Here is a 23,356-nt window from a genome sequence, read left to right as displayed (position 1 = left end):
TTTTGAGTTTATAATATCGAAGGTTCCACTTCTAACATGACTATGTGGGTCTTTCTTTAGACAGGTGGGCTTTACTGGATTAGTTAACAAAATAAAATGTAGATATCAGGAATGGATGCAACGAACCGGTGCTGCTGTATCAGAATATTAACTGACCCAGGGTTGGTGTTTGTCAGTTAGTTGGTAATGCTGTACCACAAGAAACAAAATTGAGTAGTATATAAAACTGAGAAATTAATTGAAGAGGCAAAAGATCAAATAATTTGCCAGTACAAAGAAGCAGTTGTTGGCAATTAAATATTTTCTATTTATCAAGAAAAGAACATCCCGCAAGTAAAAAACAAATAAGAGAGAATCTAAAACATAAACTAGTTAATAAAATAATATATATTACATATCAAATCAAATTAAAAATCAAAATTACTTTATTTATCCCCAAGGGGAAATTCAGTTAGTCTGGTAGAATCTCTTGAAGAATGAGACAGCCTGATGGCTGTAGGAGAGAAGGATCTTTTGTATCTCTCCATCCTGCAACAGAGAGAGAGTAGCCGTCCACTGCTGTTTTTTTGGTCCATAAAGGTTTTGTGTAGCGGATGATCCAGGTATTTCAGGATGGACTCGAACATCTTGACAGTGCATATAATACACATACAGTAATTGCAAAATTAATGAACTGAATTTAAGCAGGAATGTAGTAAATAATAATAATGATAAAGAAATATATATAACAGGTGGTAAGTAAAAGCATAAAGAAGATTATTTTTTGATGTTTATTTATTAATTTATACTACTACTACTACTACTACTACTACTACTAATAATAATAATAATAATAATAATAATAATAATAATAATCGTCTTCTTGGTATCATTATTATTTTATTATTTCATTATTTCAAATAGCGCCTGGTAGATATTAATACATACTGTCGCGATTCAGAAAATCCAGGAGGTGGCAGTGTTGAGCAACAACATGACTACTAACCGAAACACCACAGAAGAAGAAGACGTCAGCGGCTGGTGGTTTTTGAACCTCTCTGATGGAAACGCGGTTGATGGGAAAGTGGTCGAAAATTTGAATTCCTGTCGGCAGCGAAGGTAAACATATGTTAACTTGAATGTGTTAAGGTTTACCCAGAGTGTCTGTAATGTGTGCTGACCGACTTCACGGCTGTTAATGTCAGTTAACGTCCCTTTTTGTGAGCTAAGTTAGTTAGCTGTCGCTAGCTAGCCGGCTCATGCTAAGTTGCATGGTTCATTGACTGTCTGCTGAGTTTCCACTCAATGGGACACTTTGTTGGCGGATTAACAGAACATACAATTATCATCCTGGCTCCGCTGCAGCCATTTCTTTCATTAATCAGCAAGTTTATTGTTTCCTTTAATGCGGATAATAAAATAATGCTAGACTAGGCTGTATGGACAGCTAACTCACAACTGAAAAAAGTAGTTTAAAAAAAAGTTTTGTTCGTGTTTACTTCCTCCAGCTGCGATCCAAGTGGACTGTACATAGGAAGAAATCTACACCAGGGTCCTACATGGCTGCTCCAACATTACAGCAGCCCAGTTTCCTACTGGTGAGTCTGATTTTAACATGATTGTTTACAGTTTATAATCCAGAATCAACAATGACCGCTGGGCTTTCAAATGCCGTCTAACTCTGCGAATACCTGCAGCTGATTTTGTGTATTTCAGTTTTTTTGTATTCCATCTGAGAAGTGAAACTACAGTTGAATTGTCACTGTTTGAACTACACTATGCATATCTATTTCTGTTCTGTGATTCACCAAGTATTCTTGTTGTGATGTTGCTGCAGGCCAATCTTAAAGCTGATTCCACCACCAAACCTCTCCTCCAGCGATGCCAAGATCTGACCAAGATCATCGATGACTATCCAGCAAAGGTACTGTTTATTCAATAGATATATGTGGACTTTAGGTATTGGCTGGTACAGATATGATGATGCAAGTGTTTAGTTAATACACTGCATGCCTCACTGTGTGGAAGTGACTGGGCTCACTCTTTTATGTTTTAAATATACTCGTACAGTGCCCATAGGAAGTATGTATTCGTACATTACATGCCACACTACAATGTCTGCAACTCCATAAAACACTTAATTTTCATAAGGTACGCACACCATCCAGCACATACACATTGAACATTGATATTTGCTTAAACTATTTGAATATTATTGGAAAATCGAACCTTGTAGCGCACTTTAAAACTCTGAAAGTGGGTAGGCTAAATAGACTTACAGATGAGATGAGTCAGGGTGTAAATCCAGAGTGAATTGTGTTACTGACCAGGTGTAGGCCTATCACACAATGGGGCGGAGCTCCCCTAAAAGGCGAAATGCACAGCTTCGTGCCATGCCCAAGCCACATACGAGATCTTAGGTCAGTGTGAATAATGGTCAGCAAGATATGCCTTAGACACACACACACACAGACGCTTCTCGCTTTTATAGATAGACGACAGGATTGACTTAAACATTGCTCTCCTGGTGTTGTAAAACAACACAAAAGTGTGACAAATAAAAACATAATTATACATTTGCTGAATTGTTATTTAGTGTTAAATTAATAAATCATGCACACCTGGGGGAATATTCTTTAAAATTAACAGGAATTTCAAATTAAATTGTGAAAATATTTTTAAATGCTGCATCAAATGGGTCAAAACCTCGACGGGAATTATAATTTCAGTGTATCATTTTTAGTGTTTAAACAGGAATGGAATTGGATAGATTGCTTCCATTGTCACCAGTATCTTAACTTTCAGTATGAGTCAGTATTGGCCCGATGTCAGGATCGGCTAGGTGCATCCCTTATGTTAGTAACAGTGGATTTTTTTTTATAGAATTAGTGTGGTTACTTTTATATAATTGACTGTGATGTTATTATGTTAAAGTTGTTGTTCATGTTATTGAAATGGATTGCTGGAAGCACAAGATGCAGTAATGTTAAAACGACTGCTGATATTTTTTTACAGCTGCATGGTTGTTTTGTTTGGGCTCCAGGTTTTATTTGAATAAACTTATTGGCTGGAAATATTTGGAAAAGAATGCAGTTGGATTTGTATTGACAACATCACAGCCTCAGTCAGCTGTTTGTCTCTTCAGTGGGGACAGCGGGGCCGGGCTAAGCTAACCTTTCATGTTGAAGGCTGTAGTGCGATCGGACAGCTGCTGGTGCTGTGACTCCTCAGTTTCACTTTGACTATCTTTACTTTCTCTTCAAAGGAATTTTTACTGCAGTTTGTACTTTTGCAAACAGAAAGATGTGCAAAAATTAAAAGGTTGAGTTGCATTATACTGTGTTAGAGGAATTCATAGTGATATTTGAGTTGCAACTAACTCTTTCTGGGCTTTCTTGTGTTTATAATTATTTAGTACAATCAAAACAGGCTTGCCCTTATGTGTTACAGACATTGGTGCGCCATAATAGGTCAGTACACAGTAAATGATTGTTCCCCTTGGCATGTGAGAATGTCACGGTGGACTTTAGATGTTCTGTGTGGGAGCAGCTGTTGTGTGAGTGACACAAAGGATGAGTGTGCGGCTGCAGCGGTGTTGTAGTTTGTGGTTTTGTAGTCTGAAGCTTCAGTACCTACAGTGTGGCAGTGAAAGTGGCTACAGGGTTTATTTAAGGACAGCACTGCTCTGTTTATGTCTGTCCAGATAACCAGATAATATATTGTCCCAGAAAGTAGTGCAATAAATTATATTTCTGTAATTTTAAGGCCAATTCATGCTGCTGGTATAATACTAATAATAGGATTATAATGCAAAGACTAATGCACTTTTAATTGTTAAGAATATTCTCACATGAATGTGAAAAACATATTAATATATCCTCAATATATAAAAGAGGAGAGCTGTTTAAACATGCTGAGGTGCAGTGTCCAGGTCTTATAACAGTCGGTAAAACCTGTTTGTCAAACATCATGTTGGATAAAGTTTTGCTGACATTATTAAGGAAACAAACCGGCACAGAAACACAACGGGAGATATACAGTTAGTCAGTTGTTTGGTGGTGTCTGCTTTTTTGTTTTGCTGCAGATCAGGGCTCTGATGAATATCATTTGTTTATATTCAAAGCTTCTATTGAGGTTTTCTGATAATGCTGTGAATATCTGTCGTCCTGTTATATGACTCCCTCACTGTGAAAAAACAAGAAAGGAATAATCCTCAATTGTAATCAAGTCATTCATGCCGATAAATGAATTAGTCTTTTTGTATAAAATGTATTTTCTTTAATGAACATTACTCAACATAAACACATGTAGGTGTATCTACTTTGTGTGCAGCAAATGGGAGGGCAAACCGTTTTCTGTCTGCAGTGAAAATGCTGTTTTTTGAGAAGCTAAACGACCAACAAATATGGATCGTAGCTGAATATTTTATTAGGTGAAAGCATTGGCAATCTATCTTTTTTCCAGTAAATTTGGAATTTTGGACTTTACAACTCAACTTTACAACTGAAGTTATTGGAAATGTTTGGATCACAGACACTGTGGGAATCTTAATTCTATGATAATAGTGTAGACTAATAAATAAAACATGAAAAAACAAAATAAGCTGTGCCACATTTGAGGTCAGCGTTCTGAATGAAGCTTCAAACTGTACTGTACAGCTCTAGATTCAGTGTTTATGTGTGTTTCCCTGCAGGAGCTGCACCTGATCTTCCCCTGGCTGGTGGAGAGTGTGTTTGGCAGTCTGGACGGCATTATCGCTGGCTGGAATCTGGGACTCCTGCATTTACGGAGCAATGACTACAAAATCGTTCTGGAGTTTCTAAAACCCAGGTAGTCACAGTTTCCTGTCTTTATGATCACATCAGACAAGTGTAATGTTATTTATTCTGTGTTTTAAAGAATCAAATCAAACATTGTTTTCTCTGTTTTCAGTGGGCCGATGATGAAGCTTGTGTATAAACTTCAAGCAGAAGAGTATAAATATGAAATACCTGTCAATTATCTCCCGGTAAGAACATTTATCTCTTCAGTGCTGCTGCATCAAACGCTGACACCCTCCACTTCTGTTCTTTATCTCACCGGTTTATATACCTCTTCTTGTTTCCTATTTTTGTTCTCAAAGTCAAACTGAACTGCTGAGTGTAATACCTCCTCCAGAGTTTCACATTAAACAGCAGAGCACCCACTGTGATAATGCAGCTTCATTGACTGAAGGTCTGCTGGCTGATAGTGTTCAATAAAGCCGTTTTATGCAGGTGGAAAACTGATATCGTTGCAGAGCTGTAACTTTGACCCTTGTACTTACAGGTACATCTAAAAAAAAATTGAATATCGTGAAAAAGTTCAATATTTTTGTCAATTTTTTAAGAAAGTGAAGCTTGTATATTTTATAGATGCATTACTCATAGAGTGAAATATTTCAAGATGTATTTCTTGTAATTTTGATGATTATGTCTTACAGATAACGAAAACCCAAAACTCAATCTCTCAGAAAATTAGAATATTACATAAGATCAATTTAAAAAAAAAAGGATATTTTAAACACAAATGTCAGGCTTCTGAAAAGTCTGTTCATTTCTGTACCCTCAATACTTGGTTGGGCTCCTTTTGCATGAATTACTGCATTAATACGGCGTGGCATAGAGGTGATCAGCCTACAGCACCATGTTGCTCTAATCATCCTTCAGGTCATCTGCATTGTTGGTCTGGTGTCTTTCACCTTCCTCTTGACAACAGCTCATACACTCCTGTGGGGTTCAGGTCAGCCCAGTTTGCGGGCCACTCCAGCCCAGTAACACCATGGTCATTGAACCAGCTTTGTACCTTTGCCAGTGTGGGCAGGTGCCAAGTCCTGCTGGAAAATGTAATCAGCATATCCATAAAGCTTGTGGAAACATGAAGAGCTCTAAAATGTCCTGCTAGATGGCTGCTATGTTGACTGTGGACTTCAGAAAACACAGTGGACCAACACCAGCAGAGGACATGGCCCCAAACCACCACTGACTGTAGACTCCAATATTGAACTTTTCACAATATTCTAATTTTCTGAGACAGAGTTTTGGGTTTTCATTATCTCTAAGCCAAAATCATCAAAATTAAAAGAAAAACAGGCTTGAAATATTTCACTCTGTGCCAAATTAATTTATATAATGTATGAGTTTCACTTTCTGGAATGATTAACAAAAAATATTGAACTTTTTCATGATATTCACATTTTTTTAGATGTACCTGTATAATTGGCAGTAATGTTGATTATATAATGTTGAGATGATATAATAATGGTGCTAAAGTTTCCCACAATGCATTTATTGTAAGCTTGGGGATTAAGGTCAGGGAAATAAAATTAATTTTCCATGTTTTTAGAATCTGCATCAATTGTGACACAAAATATAGAAGCAAAGGTTTCCAGTAAACTGTGTGGAGGAATTTAATCTTATCAGCCGGTTTTGACTGTCATCAGATAAGTGTGTATATTGTAGAGAAATTAAAGTGACTGCTACATAATAAAAATGTCATTTTTATCTAGTGTTGAAAGCTGCTACAGTTGAAAGATTATAACTCTTATCTGTGTGTCAATCATATCCCTGTGCTCTTATAATCCCTTATTATCCTCTGTGTGTCCTGCAGGGCCCAGTGAAGGCCTGCATCCAGGAAGGAGTCCTTCCAGACTGTCCCCTGTTCCACAACAAGCTGCAGTTCCCCCTGTCCGGTCTGCTGTCTCTGAACCTCGCTCTCAGTATCCTTCCTAGTAGTCCTCTTCATGGTGTTAGTGAGGCATTGTCCCCTACGAGTCAAACCCTTATTAGAAAACCAAAACACGTGCAGCATCTGAGCTCTCAAACTTTCTAAATCTAGTCAACAAATGTTATTGTTTAGGGACACTGCAAGTTGTATAAAATGTCTTGTTTTGTGCGGCCAATAGATCAAACCCCAAGGGTATTCAGTTGCTGTTTTTGCTTTGAAAATGACTGAAACAATGAATGAGAATAGTTGCCAAATGTGTTTCAAATAATCACATGATAACTGGTCATTTCAGCTGTGATCTTTAGTCTATTTCAGGGGTAGGCAACCTGAGGCTCTGGAGCCACATGTGGCCCTTCAGGCTGTCTGCAGTGGCTCTCTGCGGCTGTGACAAAATAATTATATGGAATGAATAACTGCTTTCTTTCTACAAATTCTACATTTTTATTCATCATTGGTGTCAGCCCATTGGACTATTCAGATTCCATCAAAAAGTCAACTAAAATGTGCATCAGAGCTTTCGAATCTTACGAAAGTCTACGTTCCAGCATCTTAACATCTAAATTTTGTCAACTTCAAGTCTAGTTTTGAGTTTTTCTTGCTAAACAAGCTTATGATTCCAAATCTCCTGAGATATTTCTTACGAAATCATATTGATAAATGCTCATTATGGCCTATTAGTAATGTTGATAGACTAATTTAGACTGAGTAGGTTATTTTATCTTCATTGTAAGACTCAAAATAAGGATTGCGGCTTTATTTCAACATTTTTTCTCTTTTTTTTGCCAACCATGGCTCTTTTGTTTGTAGAGGTTGCAGACCTCTGGTCGAGTTTCTCGTAAGATGTGACAGCTACAGGTGTTTGTTGTATGACTTTCAGTGTTAGATATTAGGGGCAACAGGAGAGGAGGGAACAGACTTCACATTGTGCAGTTAAATTATTCCTTAACGTTCTGCAGATCCATTTGAATTCTTCATGTTCAATTTTGCCTACTGTCTCATCACGCCAAAGGTGAGTTTACCACAATAATATTAGTGTTATTCTTCGTTAGGTGGTGACATAAAATGTCATCATTGTCGGCTAAAGCTTGCACTAGTGAAGAAGGAATTGTTTAATGCACATTTATTCCACCCGACGTCTGACTCTGACAGGCTTACAGAACTGAATGAATGTTACAGAGGCTCGGCACCTTATATACTTGTCATGGCATGGTGCCAGTTATTCTGGGACATTGCAGGTTTCTGAACATTGTACAAACATAGTCAACTTGTCACACAGATGTAACATATATGTGTGGTCAGGTGTGGTCATCTTATATGGTCAGCCAGTGGTCAGTGCAGACACAAAGTCTGTTCCTGAAATACCACGTGCCTAAGTGTCAAATTTGCTGAGCTTATGAATACATACTGTGCAGAACTACTAAGAAATACATCCTAGCAATTATGTTTTCTAAACTATTCAACACCTGCTGACCTTTTATGCTTCATACATAAAATTCTAAACAATAAATATCTTGATGTCAGGGCCTGGCTGTTGTCTTAGGAAGAAGCACAACCAGCATCTATATTGTTAAAAACCCACAGTGTTTGCTTGTTTCTATGTTTTATTATTATTATTTTCTCCTTTTTTATGTGAAGCACTGTGTTACATTTCTATTGTATGAAAAGTGCTATATAAATAAAGTCTGTTTGATTGATTGATTGATTGATTGTTTCTGATGCAGAGAACTGATCAGTACTGTGTGTTTTCAGAGCTACCCTCCAGGCCAACATGGAAGCTCCACTGACAGCGCATACTTTGTGCTCGTGGACACTTACCTCAAATACTTCCTCCCCAGTGAAGGAAGTGTACCGCCCTCGCCTTTCTCTGACTCCAGAGGCTCCGTCACTGCACCTTCACCCAGGTGTTTAGAGATTTAATGCATCTTTAAGACTGATACCTTTACGAAGATTGCAAGAAAATGTGAAGAATAGTCTGCTTTTTAAAGTCTTTCTGTTTGACCCAGTAAACCAACAAAATATTGTGTTTTGTCAAAATGTTTTATAATTCCACTCTTCCTTTCCTTATCCTCTACAGATCTTCAAGTGTTTCCTTTGCTGGTTATGGCGTTCACAGCCCCAGCCTCCTGAAACATCACATATTCCATCAACCGTCAGTTAACGCAGACCCCGCAGCCCAGGAGATCTGGAGGTCTGAGACACTGTTACAGGTAAGACACAAATCACACTGTGGGTCACTGTGTCTCACATGTACAAGAGGTTAACATAGTACAATGCAAAACACTGATTTATTAATGCAAAAAATAAAAATATCAATGTATTGCTGCAAAACCAACTGCCCTTTAGGGACAAATACGTATGTCTTAAGAGAAGCAGGTTTTAGTGGATGAACTCTATTGTGTGTATGTGTGTGTTTATCTTCAGATGTTTGTGGAGATCTGGCTCCATCACTACTCCTTAGAGATGTACCAGAAGCTGCAGTCTCCTCAGGTGAAGGTAAGAGAGATGTCCCCCTCCCACCACACCCTCCCCCCTCCTCTCCCTCCTCTCCCCTGCACTGCAGCATCGCACGGCTGGCTGTTGACTGGCTGACCACAACCCCACCCCACCCCACCCCACCCCACCCCCCCACCACAGACACACAATCACACACACCTCCATCGTCTCTGTCCCAGCTCGGAGCGGGCCCTGGGTGGGGAGATGCTTCTGGCCAGCAGCCTTGTGATTGGTACTTTTCTCCATCAGCCACCGTTATGAGGTCCTTCTCTAGTACTATGTTGTATGTGTTTGGGCTGAACTTTAAGATGTACCAGCTACTGTGGCTGGGTAATACACAGAAGAATCATCCTGAGCAGGCTGGGGTGGAGTTGTCCTTAAACTTGGTTATAGAAAATTATTTTTCGTGTTTGCGTTATGTTTATTTGTTCAGTTTAGGGGTTATAAATGTATTTAGTTTCTATTATTGAAGGGCAACTTCACCCATAACGCTGTGGTCACACTGCAAGCAGCTACATGTCTACAAACATGTTAAAGATAAGCAGCGCATGATTTACTGTTGATGAGCAAAGGTTGAATACTTTGCCTGCAGCAAGTTTTTCTGCGCTAACAGACAAAGAGACGTGAATCAGCCGACTGAAGGCTTCTTGAGTTGCTTGCAGTGTAAATGCACAGCAGGCGTTCCCACTTTAGAAGTCTCCTGGTTATATGTGAACTTATTTTATCCCTTTAATAGCACATGGGTAGCTGCAGAGTAAAGCTCCTGCATTATGGATTTGGCATGTGTTCCCAGTAGTAGTGCTTTTGCTTCCTTTCATGTCCTTTGCATGCTGGCATGTTCACGTCACCACCTGTTCTTTGTGTTAGTTTAGTGTCTGTGTGTGAAACACCACCATAAAGTCACAGCATGGGGAAGGTTTCTGGAGACTCTTTGTGTTCAAACGCTATCACCTGCAGTGATGTTCTTGTCCCTGGTACTCTAACAGAAAAGGAGGAGATGGAAATGTGTAAATGCCCCCTTTGACAAACATCTGAACTGATTCTGTATCAGGTCTGCTGGTGTTTGTGAATCATGCAGCGTTCAGGCCTCCAAGATGATCTGCTGCTGCACTCAGCTTGGTGACTTTATGTAGAAGATGCTAAAACCGCAGTGAGAGTCAACCTCACACATAAACATAAACAAAGATAAATCTGCATCCTGATCAGATTGATAGGCGTTTCCCTGAATCTCTACAGCAGAGGTGCTGAGTGCAAAGTTTGCACAAACCCCTAGAGCCTCATTTCTAGGAAATACTGCTGGTTAAAATATAATGTAATGTCTAAATATTCAACATTTTGAAACAACAGAATTGGGCAATTTCAAAGAAAAATCTGCCCAAAAATTACATCTTTGTTCAGAATGCTCTATATAATGTTGCCTCACACATCAGGTCCATTGTTGCTCCTAGCAGAGCTCTTATAGCTGCTCTACACTTTCAGTTTATAGCCTTTATAGCGTCTGTTATCAGCCTGAATCTAAACGCTGGCCAACTACTTTGTTTATGCCTAAACATCGAGTAACACAGGAAACATTACAGCGACTAAGCTTCAAAGTAAAAGGTTCAAAGAAAGAAACCACATCAAAGTATCTCATCAGGGATGTTCTCAACTGCTGATTGTAGGAAGTAATGTCTTATATTACACAGAAAACACAGATATGCAATAAAGATAAATGATTTGTTCCAGAAGGTTAATAAAGCTACTTTGAACCTTGACTCTAAAATATGAGCACTGCAGAACATTTTAAAGTGTTGAATACAGCTTCAGGACCTCAAACAAAGAGAGATTTCTCATTCTAATTATGTTCTGGTGATCAAAATACTTTATGCTGGTGTTGTTTGTTCCCTCCCTGCTCTATAGTTACATACACTTTATATACACTTTGACTATCAGCTTTGTAAACTGCATGATGACTGTGAAGACGCACCTAACGTCATCCCAACAACACTGCTCCCTCAGGGTTCATGTGGCAGTATTATTGTCTGTACCTACTTTTAAATCTAAAGTTCAGGAACAGTTATTTTCATTATTTATTAATCTGATTATTATTTTTTACAATAAATATTGCTGTTTTGTCTATAAAAAGTCAAACAACCAAAGATGATTAAGTTTTCTCGAGCTTTAGTTGAGGTCTTTAAATGTCTGTAAAACCCAAAGATAATCACTTTACTGTGAAGCTGGAAATGTCATTATTTGGCATTTGTGCATGAAAAATTAATTGGGGGAAAAATATTACTGCTGCATAAGACTGAATGGGAAACCGTGAACTCCTTGTGTAACCTGCTCACCTGCATCATCAACATTTTGTCCTGACACTAAATGCTAATCCTCCTAAAATATATTAACCACTGTGTTGAGTTATTGTGTTGTGTTCTGTGTCTGTGAAGAGTGAACTCAAACTGCAAGATTTTAGTTTGGAGGAACTAATGTAGAGGCCTGAAATGAGAGAGAAGGCACAAGATGTTTTATTGATATTCTATTTTTATGCCATTAGGACAATAAAGCACAGATGTTCCTGTGCTTCGTGCTTCTGTTAATGCTGTTGGTTATTTTGGATTAAAACTAAATCCTACAGTTTTGAGTTCACTCTGTAAATAATGGTAATAAACACCAGGGATGGGAATTATTTGAAGCTGCAAAAAGTCTATTTAAATGTGAAAATATGCATCTGGATATATGGTGGAGTATTTAAAAACACAAACTGGAGGTCACATTCTTATTTATTTATTTCAAAACATGTGGATGTGCTTGTCCAGTCACTGCTATCCCAGTTGGTGTTGCTTATAGCCAGTGGAAGTGATGCATTTATCTACAATAGCTCTCCTGCTGCAGGACTTTTGTTCCTTCCACAGATTGAAAATAGCACCACCCACCAGTCAAATGCTGGTAAAATAGACATGTGGCTGCTAGATCTGCTTCACTCACTAGCTAAAAACAATACAAATCTTATACAATACAAAAGTGGCTTGTAGACTTTTTAAAGTTAATTCCCCACCCTACCTGCTTCAGATGGAAGCATGTGTCAGCCAAAGAAAATTGAGTTAATTTGTTAAAGGACCAAAACGTTTGCAGTAACTTCCATGTTTAGCAGCAGTGTTGCATAGGCAGCAGTCTGACCCTGTGAGGTGATTCCCATCCCTGTGACTGAAACCTGTCCTGAGTTTAGGCCTGTGCATCGTTCCCCAGCAGTTACAGCGTTGTGTTCCCACAGTCAACATTTTCTTTTTGTCTGTCTCCCCTCCTGTTTCTGCTCCTTTCCTCCTGAATGTTTTTGGCCAAATGTCTCGTCTGGTTGCACTCTCCTTTTTTTCGCTGCCTCCTTTTCTCCTGTTCTCATTTGTACCTTCCTGCTGCCACCTTTTCTTTTCCTTCTTCCTCCCTTATTGTCACTTTCCCCCTTCCTCTCTCTCCACTCCTCCTCCACCTGTTGTTGTCGTCCTTCCTCTTCCACATCTTCCTCTCCCCCCTGGTGGTTACGGGGAACAGCTGGCGCTGCTGCAGTACCGCCTCAGTATGTCCAGCATGCCGTGCCAACCCTACGCCCCACCAGGCTCTGGGACCCTCCACACCTACCAAGTACTTTTACCTTTTCATTCACCCCCGCCCCTCTGGGGCCTCCTGGAGGTAAACCTCAGTCAGTTCAGCTCAAAGTCAAGGGTACTTCTCTCAAAGTGACAAACATGGTGAGACATCTTCCCTCCAGTCACCGGACCCATTAATTATATACTTCATGAGTAGCCAGTATGTGAATGTGTTAGCTTTTCTCCAAAAAGTTTAGCTAAAAGGTAGAGGTGGCAGATACATTATGATGATAAAGGCCTGTCACAATAATCACATTTTGTTGGACGATGTGGTGTCCCAGAAATGATTGCGACAAACAATGTCTATTTAAAGACAATTTAATGCCATATAACACTTACATAGTGACATTATTATGCTAATTGACCCTTTTTTAAGAGGAATAAAATTCTAATTATGTGTGTGAAACTCTGACACAGAGAGCAGACAAGGACAGAGGCAGTGCAACCAGAAATGTAAATTTAGTTCTTTAGTTTATCTAAAACCTCACCTAAATATATAGGTTTATCTAAAACCTCACCTCTCTCTCTTTCTCTCTCTCTCTCTCTCTCTCTCTCTATATATATATATATATAAAAATACCAGAGCATCACAAATTTTCCATTAACATTCCTATATTTTAAATGTCTAATCTCATATAAACTTGTGATTTTGCTGCCAAAAAATAGCACTAAGTTGAAATAATAATAAAAAATAATCAAGTGATACATTTCCGGATTCCACATGGACAGTCAATCATATGTACTTAAAGTTACCAACAGGGAATTACATCAAATTTTACAATCAAAGCACTCCTGAGTCTCATTTTGCATCCGATCAAAGACGCAGAATCAGTCATTAAGTTAAAGGTTTGTGTTATTTTAAAGAAAACCTGATGTACAGAACATCACTAGGTGTATAACGTGTTTCAGCCTAGATTTTTTCCTGTTTATTCACCTTAGTTGCTGTGAAAATACTATTCCCCCCAAATCTTACAACAGAAGGGAAGAACTCTGGCATCATGTAAACAAAGACAACAGCTGATCTAGTTCGACATTTGGCCATGACCCTGAGCTCGTCGAGTCGATATAGTTATTATTGTGACAGGCCTAGATGCACAAAACATCGTCACTCACAACCCAAATAATTAAAGATACTTTATTTAATGGCAGTAGGTCCCTTTTTAATTTCAGCTTCTTCAGGATGATACGCACTAATACATCATTTAAGAACCAGAGATTCAGTTATTTGTCCTCTTGGATTCAGTCAGCAGTAAAACAGACAAACCTTCTGATTTTATTGTTTAATCAGTTGTTCTCTTCATGAGGCGTCCGGTCTGACTAGTCTGTGAATCTGTGCAGAGAAGTATCCTTGACGGGAAAAGTAATCCTGGAATGAAGCTTTGGAATTTGAGCAAAATTCGTATTGGTTTGGATTTTGGTTTACTTTTGCCGTTTGTTTGTTTTTTAAATTTTTTAAAGCATGCTTTTACACTAAATCTGGTGCTTTGTTGCTTTACATGTTTATGTGGGTGATAAATGTTTCTTTCTATTGACACTATTGCTCTTTGTAAAGCAAAAGATACTACTACATTTTACATGCCAATCATAAGATCATTTACTTATTAGATTCATTTTGTTTGTATAAATGAAATTCATACATACATTGAAGGCTGTGCAGAGGTAAGGTTTGTGTTTGTTTGCATTAGAGGAAACATTGAATCATTTTTAACATTCATTTAAAGCAGCAGCTTTGCAGTCCGCAGCGAACGGAGCACTGAGGTCCCACCTTCCACTCTGGTTATTAAAATGTCATTTGAGCCTGACATTTTAATAAATCCCAGTTGTGATGAAGTAAAAAGTCCAAAACAAATGATTGGAAATCTTTTAAAAACGTATATAAAGGCAAATATTCTGAACATCTAGTATGAGATAACTTATTTTATCACATGTACTTACTGTCCTAGTCTGAAACCTCTTTCAGCTTTTTCAACTCGGCAAAAGATTGAATTATTATTATTATTATTATTATTATTATTGGGTTAAATTCAAAAGAAGTGTTTTGTCAAGTTGGTGGAAAGCCGGCGTGGAAAGAAGATCAAATTATTTGTTAGAAATAGCGGTAACAAAACACAGAGTGAATGAGTAATAATGTTCTGAAACAGCCTGAGACCGCACGTATAAACAATGTGTCTTGTCCCACACATCAACTGGTATTTTTAAAGGAAGAATGTGTGTACTTCACGCAAATTTCAGATGCTTTCAGCTCAGCTCGTTTTAAATAATTTATGATTTAGCTTTTTTTTAAGTTTACATTCGAGGTGTCATCTCTCTGTTAACCATCATTTAATTTGATCAGAATTATGAAGCACTTTGTGAAGTCACTTTCAACACAAGTGCTATAAATTAATTGATCATCCTCTTGATGTTTAATTTTTTTAGGTAGAGATTTAATTGCGATGGTAGTTTGCAGAAACATGAGTTAGTTGTGTGGACGCTACAAATATCCACAGCTGTGCGTAAGAACTTTGCTGATGGTGAAATCTTCTTTGCTGTATTTCTCACTGACGCCTCTTATGAGTGGTGGACGATACACGTGTCAATAAGCAAGTGATGTTAATTGTCATTTCTACATATTATTGTACTATTAATGATGAACTGTTGGAGTGGAAATAAGCTCTGCCTCTTGCATGTGCCTATGTACTAGTCATCATTTATAAACCACAATCAGGCATTTGTTCAGCTTTAAAAACAAAAAAGGATCAGTTGCATATTTCTGACTTTGTGCTTGCAAACAGTTTTAGTCATGAATTTGTTTTGCATCTGGCCCCTGATCTAAGGTTAAAATGAACAGAATTTGGCACCAAAATCCCACTAACACAGATCAGTCAGTACCTGTACACACTGAGAGCAGATAAAGGATTTGATAACTCGAGTAAAACTGGACAAACCAAATGATTTCCCCCCCCGTGAGACCTCTGTACTCCAGAACAGAACCGCTCTGAGCCTTTGGTGATAGTTTGGCTGCTTCTGGACTGGGATGCCTTATGATTGGCTGCTTTTGCAACCTGGAGCTCAGTGAGGTGATTGGTGTGTATTTGTGTAGCACTTTGTGACCGCTTGTCTGTTCAGGAGCCCTTCAGCCCGACAGAGGAGCACGTGCTGGTGGTGCGTCTGCTGGTCAAACACCTGCACGCCTTCTCCAACAGCCTGAAGCCCGAGCAGCTCACCTCCTCGCCCTCCGCCCAGTCACACACCCACACCAGCCCGCTGGAGGAGTTCAAGAGGTCAGATCATCAGACGTGACACACTCATTTTATGCCTCTAATTTTACTTTGACTTTACTTTGTCTTGGTTTTTACATATATACAGTATTAATTATGAAACTTGCATTAATAAACACTAAATGTTTCATGTTCTCTTTTTCCTGCAGAGTGGTGGTGCAGCGTTTTGTCCAACAGAAGCTCTACCTGTTTCTGCAGCACTGCTTCGGTCACTGGCCTCTAGATGCGTCTTTCAGAGCGGTAGGTCTTGTCCTCAAGAAATATTTATTTATTTCATAATTCCACATTTACAACAGGAAAAGCCTCCCCTTTCCCTCTTTAGTAGTATGCACTATTTCATACAGAAGTTTACATATAAAAACAAGTTTAAATTAGTTATTGCAGCATGAGAACTTCAGAGTCCTGCCTTCTCTGTTGTAAAGCTACAGAAACAAACATTGTTTTAGCATTTAGTTTGTTGTTAAGAAAGTGTATCTTCTGTGTTCAGGTGCTGGAGACGTGGCTGAGCTACATCCAACCATGGAGATACACCGGAGAGAAGACTAACGCTCAGCCACAGACGGAACAGAACAGGACGGTACCTGACAAGTGGTGAGTCTGAAATTATCCAACATGCAGCCATCCTCACACTCCTACAAACATGAATGAAAAATATTAAACCCCTGAAGCACAAAATTATGCTTTTCTGGCAATGATAAGGTGTAAGAAACTGTAAAAACAGACATTAGTGTCAGAATTACTTAATTTTACATGTGTCATTTAGAATAAAGCGATTGCACTAACCAGATCCTGTTAAAAACATTAAATTCTGTCATGTGACAAATATTCACTGAAAATCAGACAACTGCAAGAACAATTATTCCAATTTTAAAAAAAAAAAACTAACTTGCATTTTTCCTTTTTTTCTGATTTCTGTCATTCTTACTGTTATTCTGCACAAAGACATGTTTGAGTTGTTCCCACTTCTAGCCGTGATTATGCTGATTCCATAGAGCTGCAGGACTTACAGATTTATATAGATTTTATAATCGCAGTGAAAAACAAGGACATACAGAGTAAAAACACCCTGAAACTGTTTGTTGGGGTTCAGAGGGTTAAACTACATACAGTAATTGATGTAATTACCCGTGCTGGTGTTGTTGTGGTCAAACTGTAGTTTAAGGTGATGATTATTGATGTGACAATGTTTCAGTTCTGACGTGACCTTTTTCTGTTCTGCAGGGAGTCGTTTGTTCAGGAGAACCTGCTGATGTACACGAAGCTCTTCCAAGTGTTTCTGAACAGAGCCGTCAGGACGGATCTGGTCAACGCCAAAAACGCTCTGATGGTGTTCAGAGTGGCCAAAGTGTTCGCTCAGCCAAACCTCGCCGAGATGATCCAGAAAGGTGAGGATGGAATTAAAAACCACACAAACATCATATGAAGACAGTCAGTACATTTGATGTATTTTATCAGAATATTTTGTTCATGAAAGTGTTGTGAATATAATGTCCAATTCTTTATATCATATAAAGCTGTTGCTATATTGATATTATATTTATACTGTGATATCAGTATCAAATTTTCGATATCAAAATATCGGAATAAGTTTTGTCTTTTCCTGTTTTTGAAGGCTGCATCACTGTTTAGTTTTTTACATTATCTACGAAAAAATCTCAATGTGTAAATAGTTTTTGAATTATTTTATAAATAATCAACCCTGCAATATTGCTGCAGAATTGATATTGAGATATTCGGTCAAAAAAAATTGTACAATTTTATTTTCTTCTTATTGCCCAGCTGTATTTTGAATATAGATTGCCAGAAGGTATGTAGTTTTGGACCAAACCAAACTATCTGTGAAGGTGTGGCTGGTGCTTGGGCACCTCTATCAAACATAGGATCCACATTTTGATAAATAAAAGCTATAAAGCAAACCTCTCTCTGCAGGAGAGCAGCTGTTCCTGGAGCCGGAGCACGTCCTCCACCACCGGCAGCCCCGCGGCTACATGACGCCGAGCCAGGGCGGCAGCTACCTGTCGTCCCGGCAACGTGTGGTCACAGACCTGGTGTTCAGGGTGAAGAGCCACGTCTACGCTCTGGAGGGCCAGGACTGCCAGTACAAACAGATGTTTGGCTCCGAGCTCCGAGGGGCAGTAAGTGCAGTCATCATACGGGTTTATTCTTTGAGACTGAAGCTGATGTCGTCTAAAACCTCTGTAATCCATGTCGCAGGTCATGAAGTTAATCCAGATAATTGCACAAGCCAGACAGACAGCCAAGAGGATATCGGACCATTCCAACGAGGTGGCGGCCAATAACTCGTTCATGTCGTGGTTTGGGATGGGCTCCTCCGATCCCAACAACACCTTCTCCGGGGCCGAGCCCGAGGAGAGCGGGGAATGTCTGAAAAAGACCCACGAATTCCTGGACAGAGCTCTGGAGAACCTGTGTCAAATCTTCAAGGTCAGACCTGTTCGACTGTCGTCTCGTTTTGTGTTTTCTCCTCCCACAAAATATTCAGTGTATTATATTGAAAAATCACAAGCTCTGCAGGTATCTGGTCATAAATCAACATTTTGGGTTTGACCTCATAGACTTTAACCATATATAGTATATTACATTTTGTGACGTAAATTCCATGTATTATTGTCAACAGAAAGTGCTGAATATCTCAGAGGAAACTTAAATTAAATCAGGTGAATCACTGTGTTTCCCAGCTGAACCAGGGGCAGCTGTCTCAGCTGATATCCAACCTGGGCTCCTCTCAGGATGAGGGCAGCTGCAAACAGCTGCCAGACTGCATCCAGGGAGAGAACGGGCTGATTCTGACCGACCTGGGCAGGAGGCAGGTCAGTATTTCACTTTATCACAAGATGAGGACGTGCAGTAGAACTACGGCAGAGACTATAACCCTGACTGTGTGTGTGTGTGTGTCTGTGTGTGTGTTTGGTGCAGATCATTAGTGGGCTGCGCAGGTTTGACATTCAGTATCAAGGAGACCCGGAGCTGCAGCCCATAAGGAGCTATGAGAACGCCCTGCTGGTCAGGCTGTTCTACAGGATCTCTTCTCTGGTTAATGAGAGGGTAAGTCCTGTCTGCAGGTGGCTGCTAATGAGAGACATTTTATAATATTAACTAATACTACTAAGATTTTTTTAACAATGTACAGACCATGAACATTTTCTTTTAATAACATTTTATGACAACATGTCTAACGTTTAAAACTGTTTCAAAATATCTATCTCTGTCATCTAATTTTTTTTTTTAAAAAGTGCCTTTTTAAGTGGCCTATTGTTCAAAAATGTGATTTATGTGTTAGTGTTTTTTATTTTTTACCTTATTTCCTGCAACTGCGATATCTGTACAGCACTTTGGTCAACCCGGGTTGTTTTAAATGTGCTTTATAAATAAAGTTTGAGTTGAGTAAAAAAAAAAAAGTAGCTTCCATCAATATCTGAATCTAAGCTGACTCAGATTACATCCAACCACAGCTAAAACTTTGCATTTTAAGTGTTTCATAATTTATATACAACTAAATTATGCTTTTGACCATTTCAAGCCTTTTGAATTATAATTTAATTATAAAAGCAGTTTTTAGTCTTTTTTAAATTGTTATTGTAATTAATCAATTATTCCCTATTGGGTCTTAGTCCTTTAACCTCAGAGTTGTTCGTATCTCTCACAGTTCGGAGGACACATGGCGGCGCTCTGCTCCCGTCCGGACCTCCTGGGGCGCCTCGGTCGTCACTACTTGGCGGATCCCGATCCGAGCACCAAGCTGAAGCAGAGCCCGATAACCAGGCGGACGTTAGAGCGGAGCCAGCGGGCGAGGCTAAGCCTGCGCCCGCTGGCCAGCTACAGGACGATCCTGCTGCTGCTGCTCTGCTACGCGTTCGGAGCTCTGCTGTCGCTGGGCCCCGTGTCCAGCACCCTGCTCATCCTCACGGGGGGCTTCCTGTACGGACTGATGATGACGCTGTTCGGAGACAAACTGAAGACGCACTAGCCGAGCCGCGGGGTTCCTGACACACACGTCATGTATTTAATCAAGTCCAGCTTTGAATGTTTTGCAAAAAAATGTGTGAATGAAGTGTTGAGTGGTCACATGCAACGTACGATGTATATTTTTGATCAAGGGCTGCACATCACGCTTACTGTCATAATCAATTAATTAATGGGTTATTTATCATAAAAACAAGTATAAAAATGTCAATTACAAACATAAAGTCTTAAAATCTCTTGTTTTTTCCAACCAAAACTCTAACACCCCCAAACATCAAATGTACTGTCTAAAGATGATGGAAAAAATTGATATTTTTCCCATTTTAGGAGCTTGAACATCGTTGCAGCTCGGTTCTGATTCTTGTAGAGGAATATTTCATTAAAGTCAGTCGATGTTAGAAAGGTATGATCCTGTTTTTCTTGTGTGATATGGCCCACTAAAGTGTTACTGCTTATTTTCTGAACATTAAACCAACTCTTTCGATGTCCAGGACTTTTAAAGGGACAGCGTTTTTTAAAAGGTGGCGTGTGTGAGCCCTGCTGGCCGCAGACTGGCAGCTCTTTTGTTCTTGCTTTTGATATGACTGCTCAAGTGTTTTAAATGTGGTTCATTAAACCTGTAAATAAAGTCAGAGTGTTGATGCTCTGCTTGTGGGGCAGTTTTTTTGTTTTGTTTTTTCAACAAGCATCTGAAAGCAGGTGAAAGCCAAAACATTGTATTCAAACTGACTATTTTTCTCAGTGAGAGCAGAATGCATTTTTGTCCAAAAGAGTCAATAAACCGTTTGCACTTGTTTGTAGTTCTGTTTCATCCATTCACTGAACTGTACAAATATAATATAACAATGAAGTATTTCAAGCTCATTTTGAGGTTTCCCAAACACCTGGTCATGAATCTGCTTTTTACTAACTTTGTCTCATACATAAACTTTTCCAAAAAAGGGTAAACAATCAAAATGCCGTCATATTGCTACTTATGCAAATTTAAAAAATATCGTCTTGATTTAACCAACAATGTCGTTTTTTCTATTATCACAGTTGTATTACGCCTCATTAGGTGAATCGTCTCCATACTTCATTAACCTTCTCATCTGACAATTATTTACTTCGGCATGAAGGTTAATTATTGAACCACACAACAAATAGAATAACAATCTATAAGAAGCGTTCGAACACATTTCAAACAAAAGTAGTTTCATTGACTGTAAAATAATTACTTCTGTATTTTTGGAATGTAACTTTACATGAATTGAAGTACAAATGTTAGATACTTGTGCTTTGTATTTACATTTTAACCTACTGAACTATTCTGCTCCACTACTGCTCAGAAGTAAATATTTTATACTTTTTAAACACTACATTTGTCCGAGAGCTTTATCCAGGTGTGTTTTTTATTTCCTTCCTGTCCAGTGAAAACCATGTATCTCCAGATGTGTTGATGCTTGTTTGTGATAAACTGAAGGATTTAGTGTTGAACATATTCTTCTTCTTCAGCTAAATTAACTGTTTAAAAGCCATCTTGGATCAGCTGGAAAAACTCCTTGTCACAAAGCTGAAAACAGCTGTTTTTTTCTGACTCTTTACAGATACGTGGTTCTCACAGGACAGCCACGCTACAAAAACATCTGATAGATCTGATAGAATATGATTAAAACGAGATATGAGGAGGTAAGATAAACCTGAAACATCTACAGCAGGAAAATGAATCCAAATGTCAAATATAATAATAAAACACTGACATGAAACATTTAACTGCTTTTATATGTCTCAATACTTTACAACTACTACAAGTATATTTTGCTGATATAACAGTAAGGTTTTTGAATGCAGGACTTTTACTTGTAGTAGAGTATTTTCACAATGTGGTACTTTTACTGCAGTAAAGGTTGTGAATACTTCTTTCCCCATTGATGAGTATTACTAAACTAAAAAGGTTAGAAAGATTATAACTTGCTCACTTATATATATATATACATCAGACAAAAAACTTTTATTTATGTCCCTGTGTGTTCAGCAGCACAACGACAACACGAAGTGTTCCTTTTCTCTGAATTAACAAAAGAAAATGTGATTTTTTTTTTTTTTTTGAAATTGGAACATATTTAGAATAATTTATGGTAAATTATTAATAATAATTTTACTTTCTTTCTTTCTTTCTTTTGTAGAGTAAATAATGTGGTGAGAGTTAAGCTAGTATCTCTTTATGAGGGTCTCTAGAGGGACTATGTAGCTACGTATTTGTATGACAAAGTGTGATTAAATAATGTAACCCTGAGTGATCTATATGATGTTATATGTATAATCAATATGCTGCAGAGATTTAACTGAAAGGTGGAGAAGTACTGGAAGAGAGGAGAAGTAGAATAAGGCCTAGATAAGAATGTTAAGTTTGTGCCAGAAAAACACCTGTGATCTTTCGCCAGAGATGTTCATTTAAGTGCTGGTCCTAGAGAAGCTGATAAGAAGCAAGGTTACCCAGCTGGGCAAGAAGCAGCATTAACTAGGGCTAAATAAGAAAGACTCTGAGTAAGAAATGAAAAATAGAAAAAGCTGTGTATGACAGACAGAGATGAGTAAGAAATAAGAACATAGAAAAACTCTGTGGGAACCAACGGATAATTTTAAGTCATAACAAATAAAGCATAGAAAGGCCCTATGGGAACCAATGAATGATTTTAAATCATGGTAATATTTTCAACCCCTAAACATATTGATGTCTCTCTGCCAGGGGATGAGGTAATGCCACCTGCACCTAGGGGGGGGCGGATTTGGAGCAGCCCCTAGGAGGAGAAATCTAAAGAATTAACAAATTTTATTGGAGGAAAGGTCATAATAAATATTAATGATGGGATGGACAGATGTGTGTGATTTCTCTATAAAACCTCATGTAAGTGTCATTTCGAGTTAGAGAGCTTATGGACTGCACCTTGTGTGTATTATATTTGTTCTCTCCACTTTTTATCGATAATAAAGTGTGTCACAAGATCTTGGACTCCTGCTTGAAGATTTTTGAGACTTGTTAGAGAGTTTTTTTGGAGCTGTTTTCCAACTGGGCTTTTGATTAATTGTTAAAGATAGAGAAGTAATTTTTTCCAATTGGACTCCTTTAAAAACTAATTTATGAGCTATTTGACCTACAACTTGGACCAATAAATTACACGACACTTTCTATATATATTATTATAATTCTATATAAGAATAGATTGTTGGAAACACATCAGATTTTCTACATTTTTCACAAGAAAATGTGTATTTTTTTCCATTCAAGAAAAATAC

General features: G+C 38.4%; 1 protein-coding gene across 3 annotated transcripts; it reads left to right on the top strand.

Annotated features, from left to right (window-relative positions):
* The first annotated feature begins 985 nt into the window (after positions 1-985).
* smpd4 (sphingomyelin phosphodiesterase 4) lies at positions 986-20,874 on the top strand. 3 transcript variants are annotated; one of them, XM_059329244.1, is made up of 20 exons: positions 986-1,098; positions 1,488-1,577; positions 1,817-1,903; positions 4,673-4,809; positions 4,912-4,987; positions 6,607-6,715; positions 7,680-7,732; positions 8,473-8,624; positions 8,798-8,930; positions 9,145-9,216; positions 12,742-12,831; positions 15,945-16,099; positions 16,246-16,336; positions 16,584-16,687; positions 17,318-17,481; positions 18,026-18,231; positions 18,311-18,541; positions 18,796-18,927; positions 19,034-19,162; positions 19,764-20,874. In XM_059329244.1, the coding sequence occupies exons 2-20, from the start codon at positions 1,539-1,541 to the stop codon at positions 20,082-20,084; spliced, it is 2,481 nt and encodes an 826-aa protein (XP_059185227.1). In that variant the 5' UTR covers positions 986-1,098; positions 1,488-1,538; the 3' UTR covers positions 20,085-20,874. The 3 variants fall into 3 exon arrangements, with proteins under 3 accessions (XP_059185227.1, XP_059185225.1, XP_059185228.1); XM_059329242.1 differs by having other exon boundaries at positions 12,742-12,879; XM_059329245.1 differs by lacking the exon at positions 12,742-12,831.
* The last annotated feature ends 2,482 nt before the right edge of the window (positions 20,875-23,356 follow it).

The sequence above is a fragment of the Centropristis striata genome, chromosome 3 (genome assembly GCF_030273125.1).
Source record: "Centropristis striata isolate RG_2023a ecotype Rhode Island chromosome 3, C.striata_1.0, whole genome shotgun sequence".
In the NCBI taxonomy this organism is placed as follows: domain Eukaryota; kingdom Metazoa; phylum Chordata; class Actinopteri; order Perciformes; family Serranidae; genus Centropristis; species Centropristis striata.
This window is presented reverse-complemented; position numbering and strand designations above follow the sequence as displayed.

What these genes read in the sequence shown, in the direction of transcription:
- smpd4 (XM_059329242.1), top strand. Translation starts at nt 1,539, where the DNA reads ATGGCTGCTCCAACATTACAGCAGCCCAGTTTCCTACTG. An exon ending in GTCTCTGAACCTCGCTCTCA is followed by an intron (nt 6,716 to 7,679) that starts GTATCCTTCCTA and finishes AACGTTCTGCAG; the next exon opens with ATCCATTTGAATTCTTCATG. An exon ending in TAGATGCGTCTTTCAGAGCG is followed by an intron (nt 16,337 to 16,583) that starts GTAGGTCTTGTC and finishes TTCTGTGTTCAG; the next exon opens with GTGCTGGAGACGTGGCTGAG.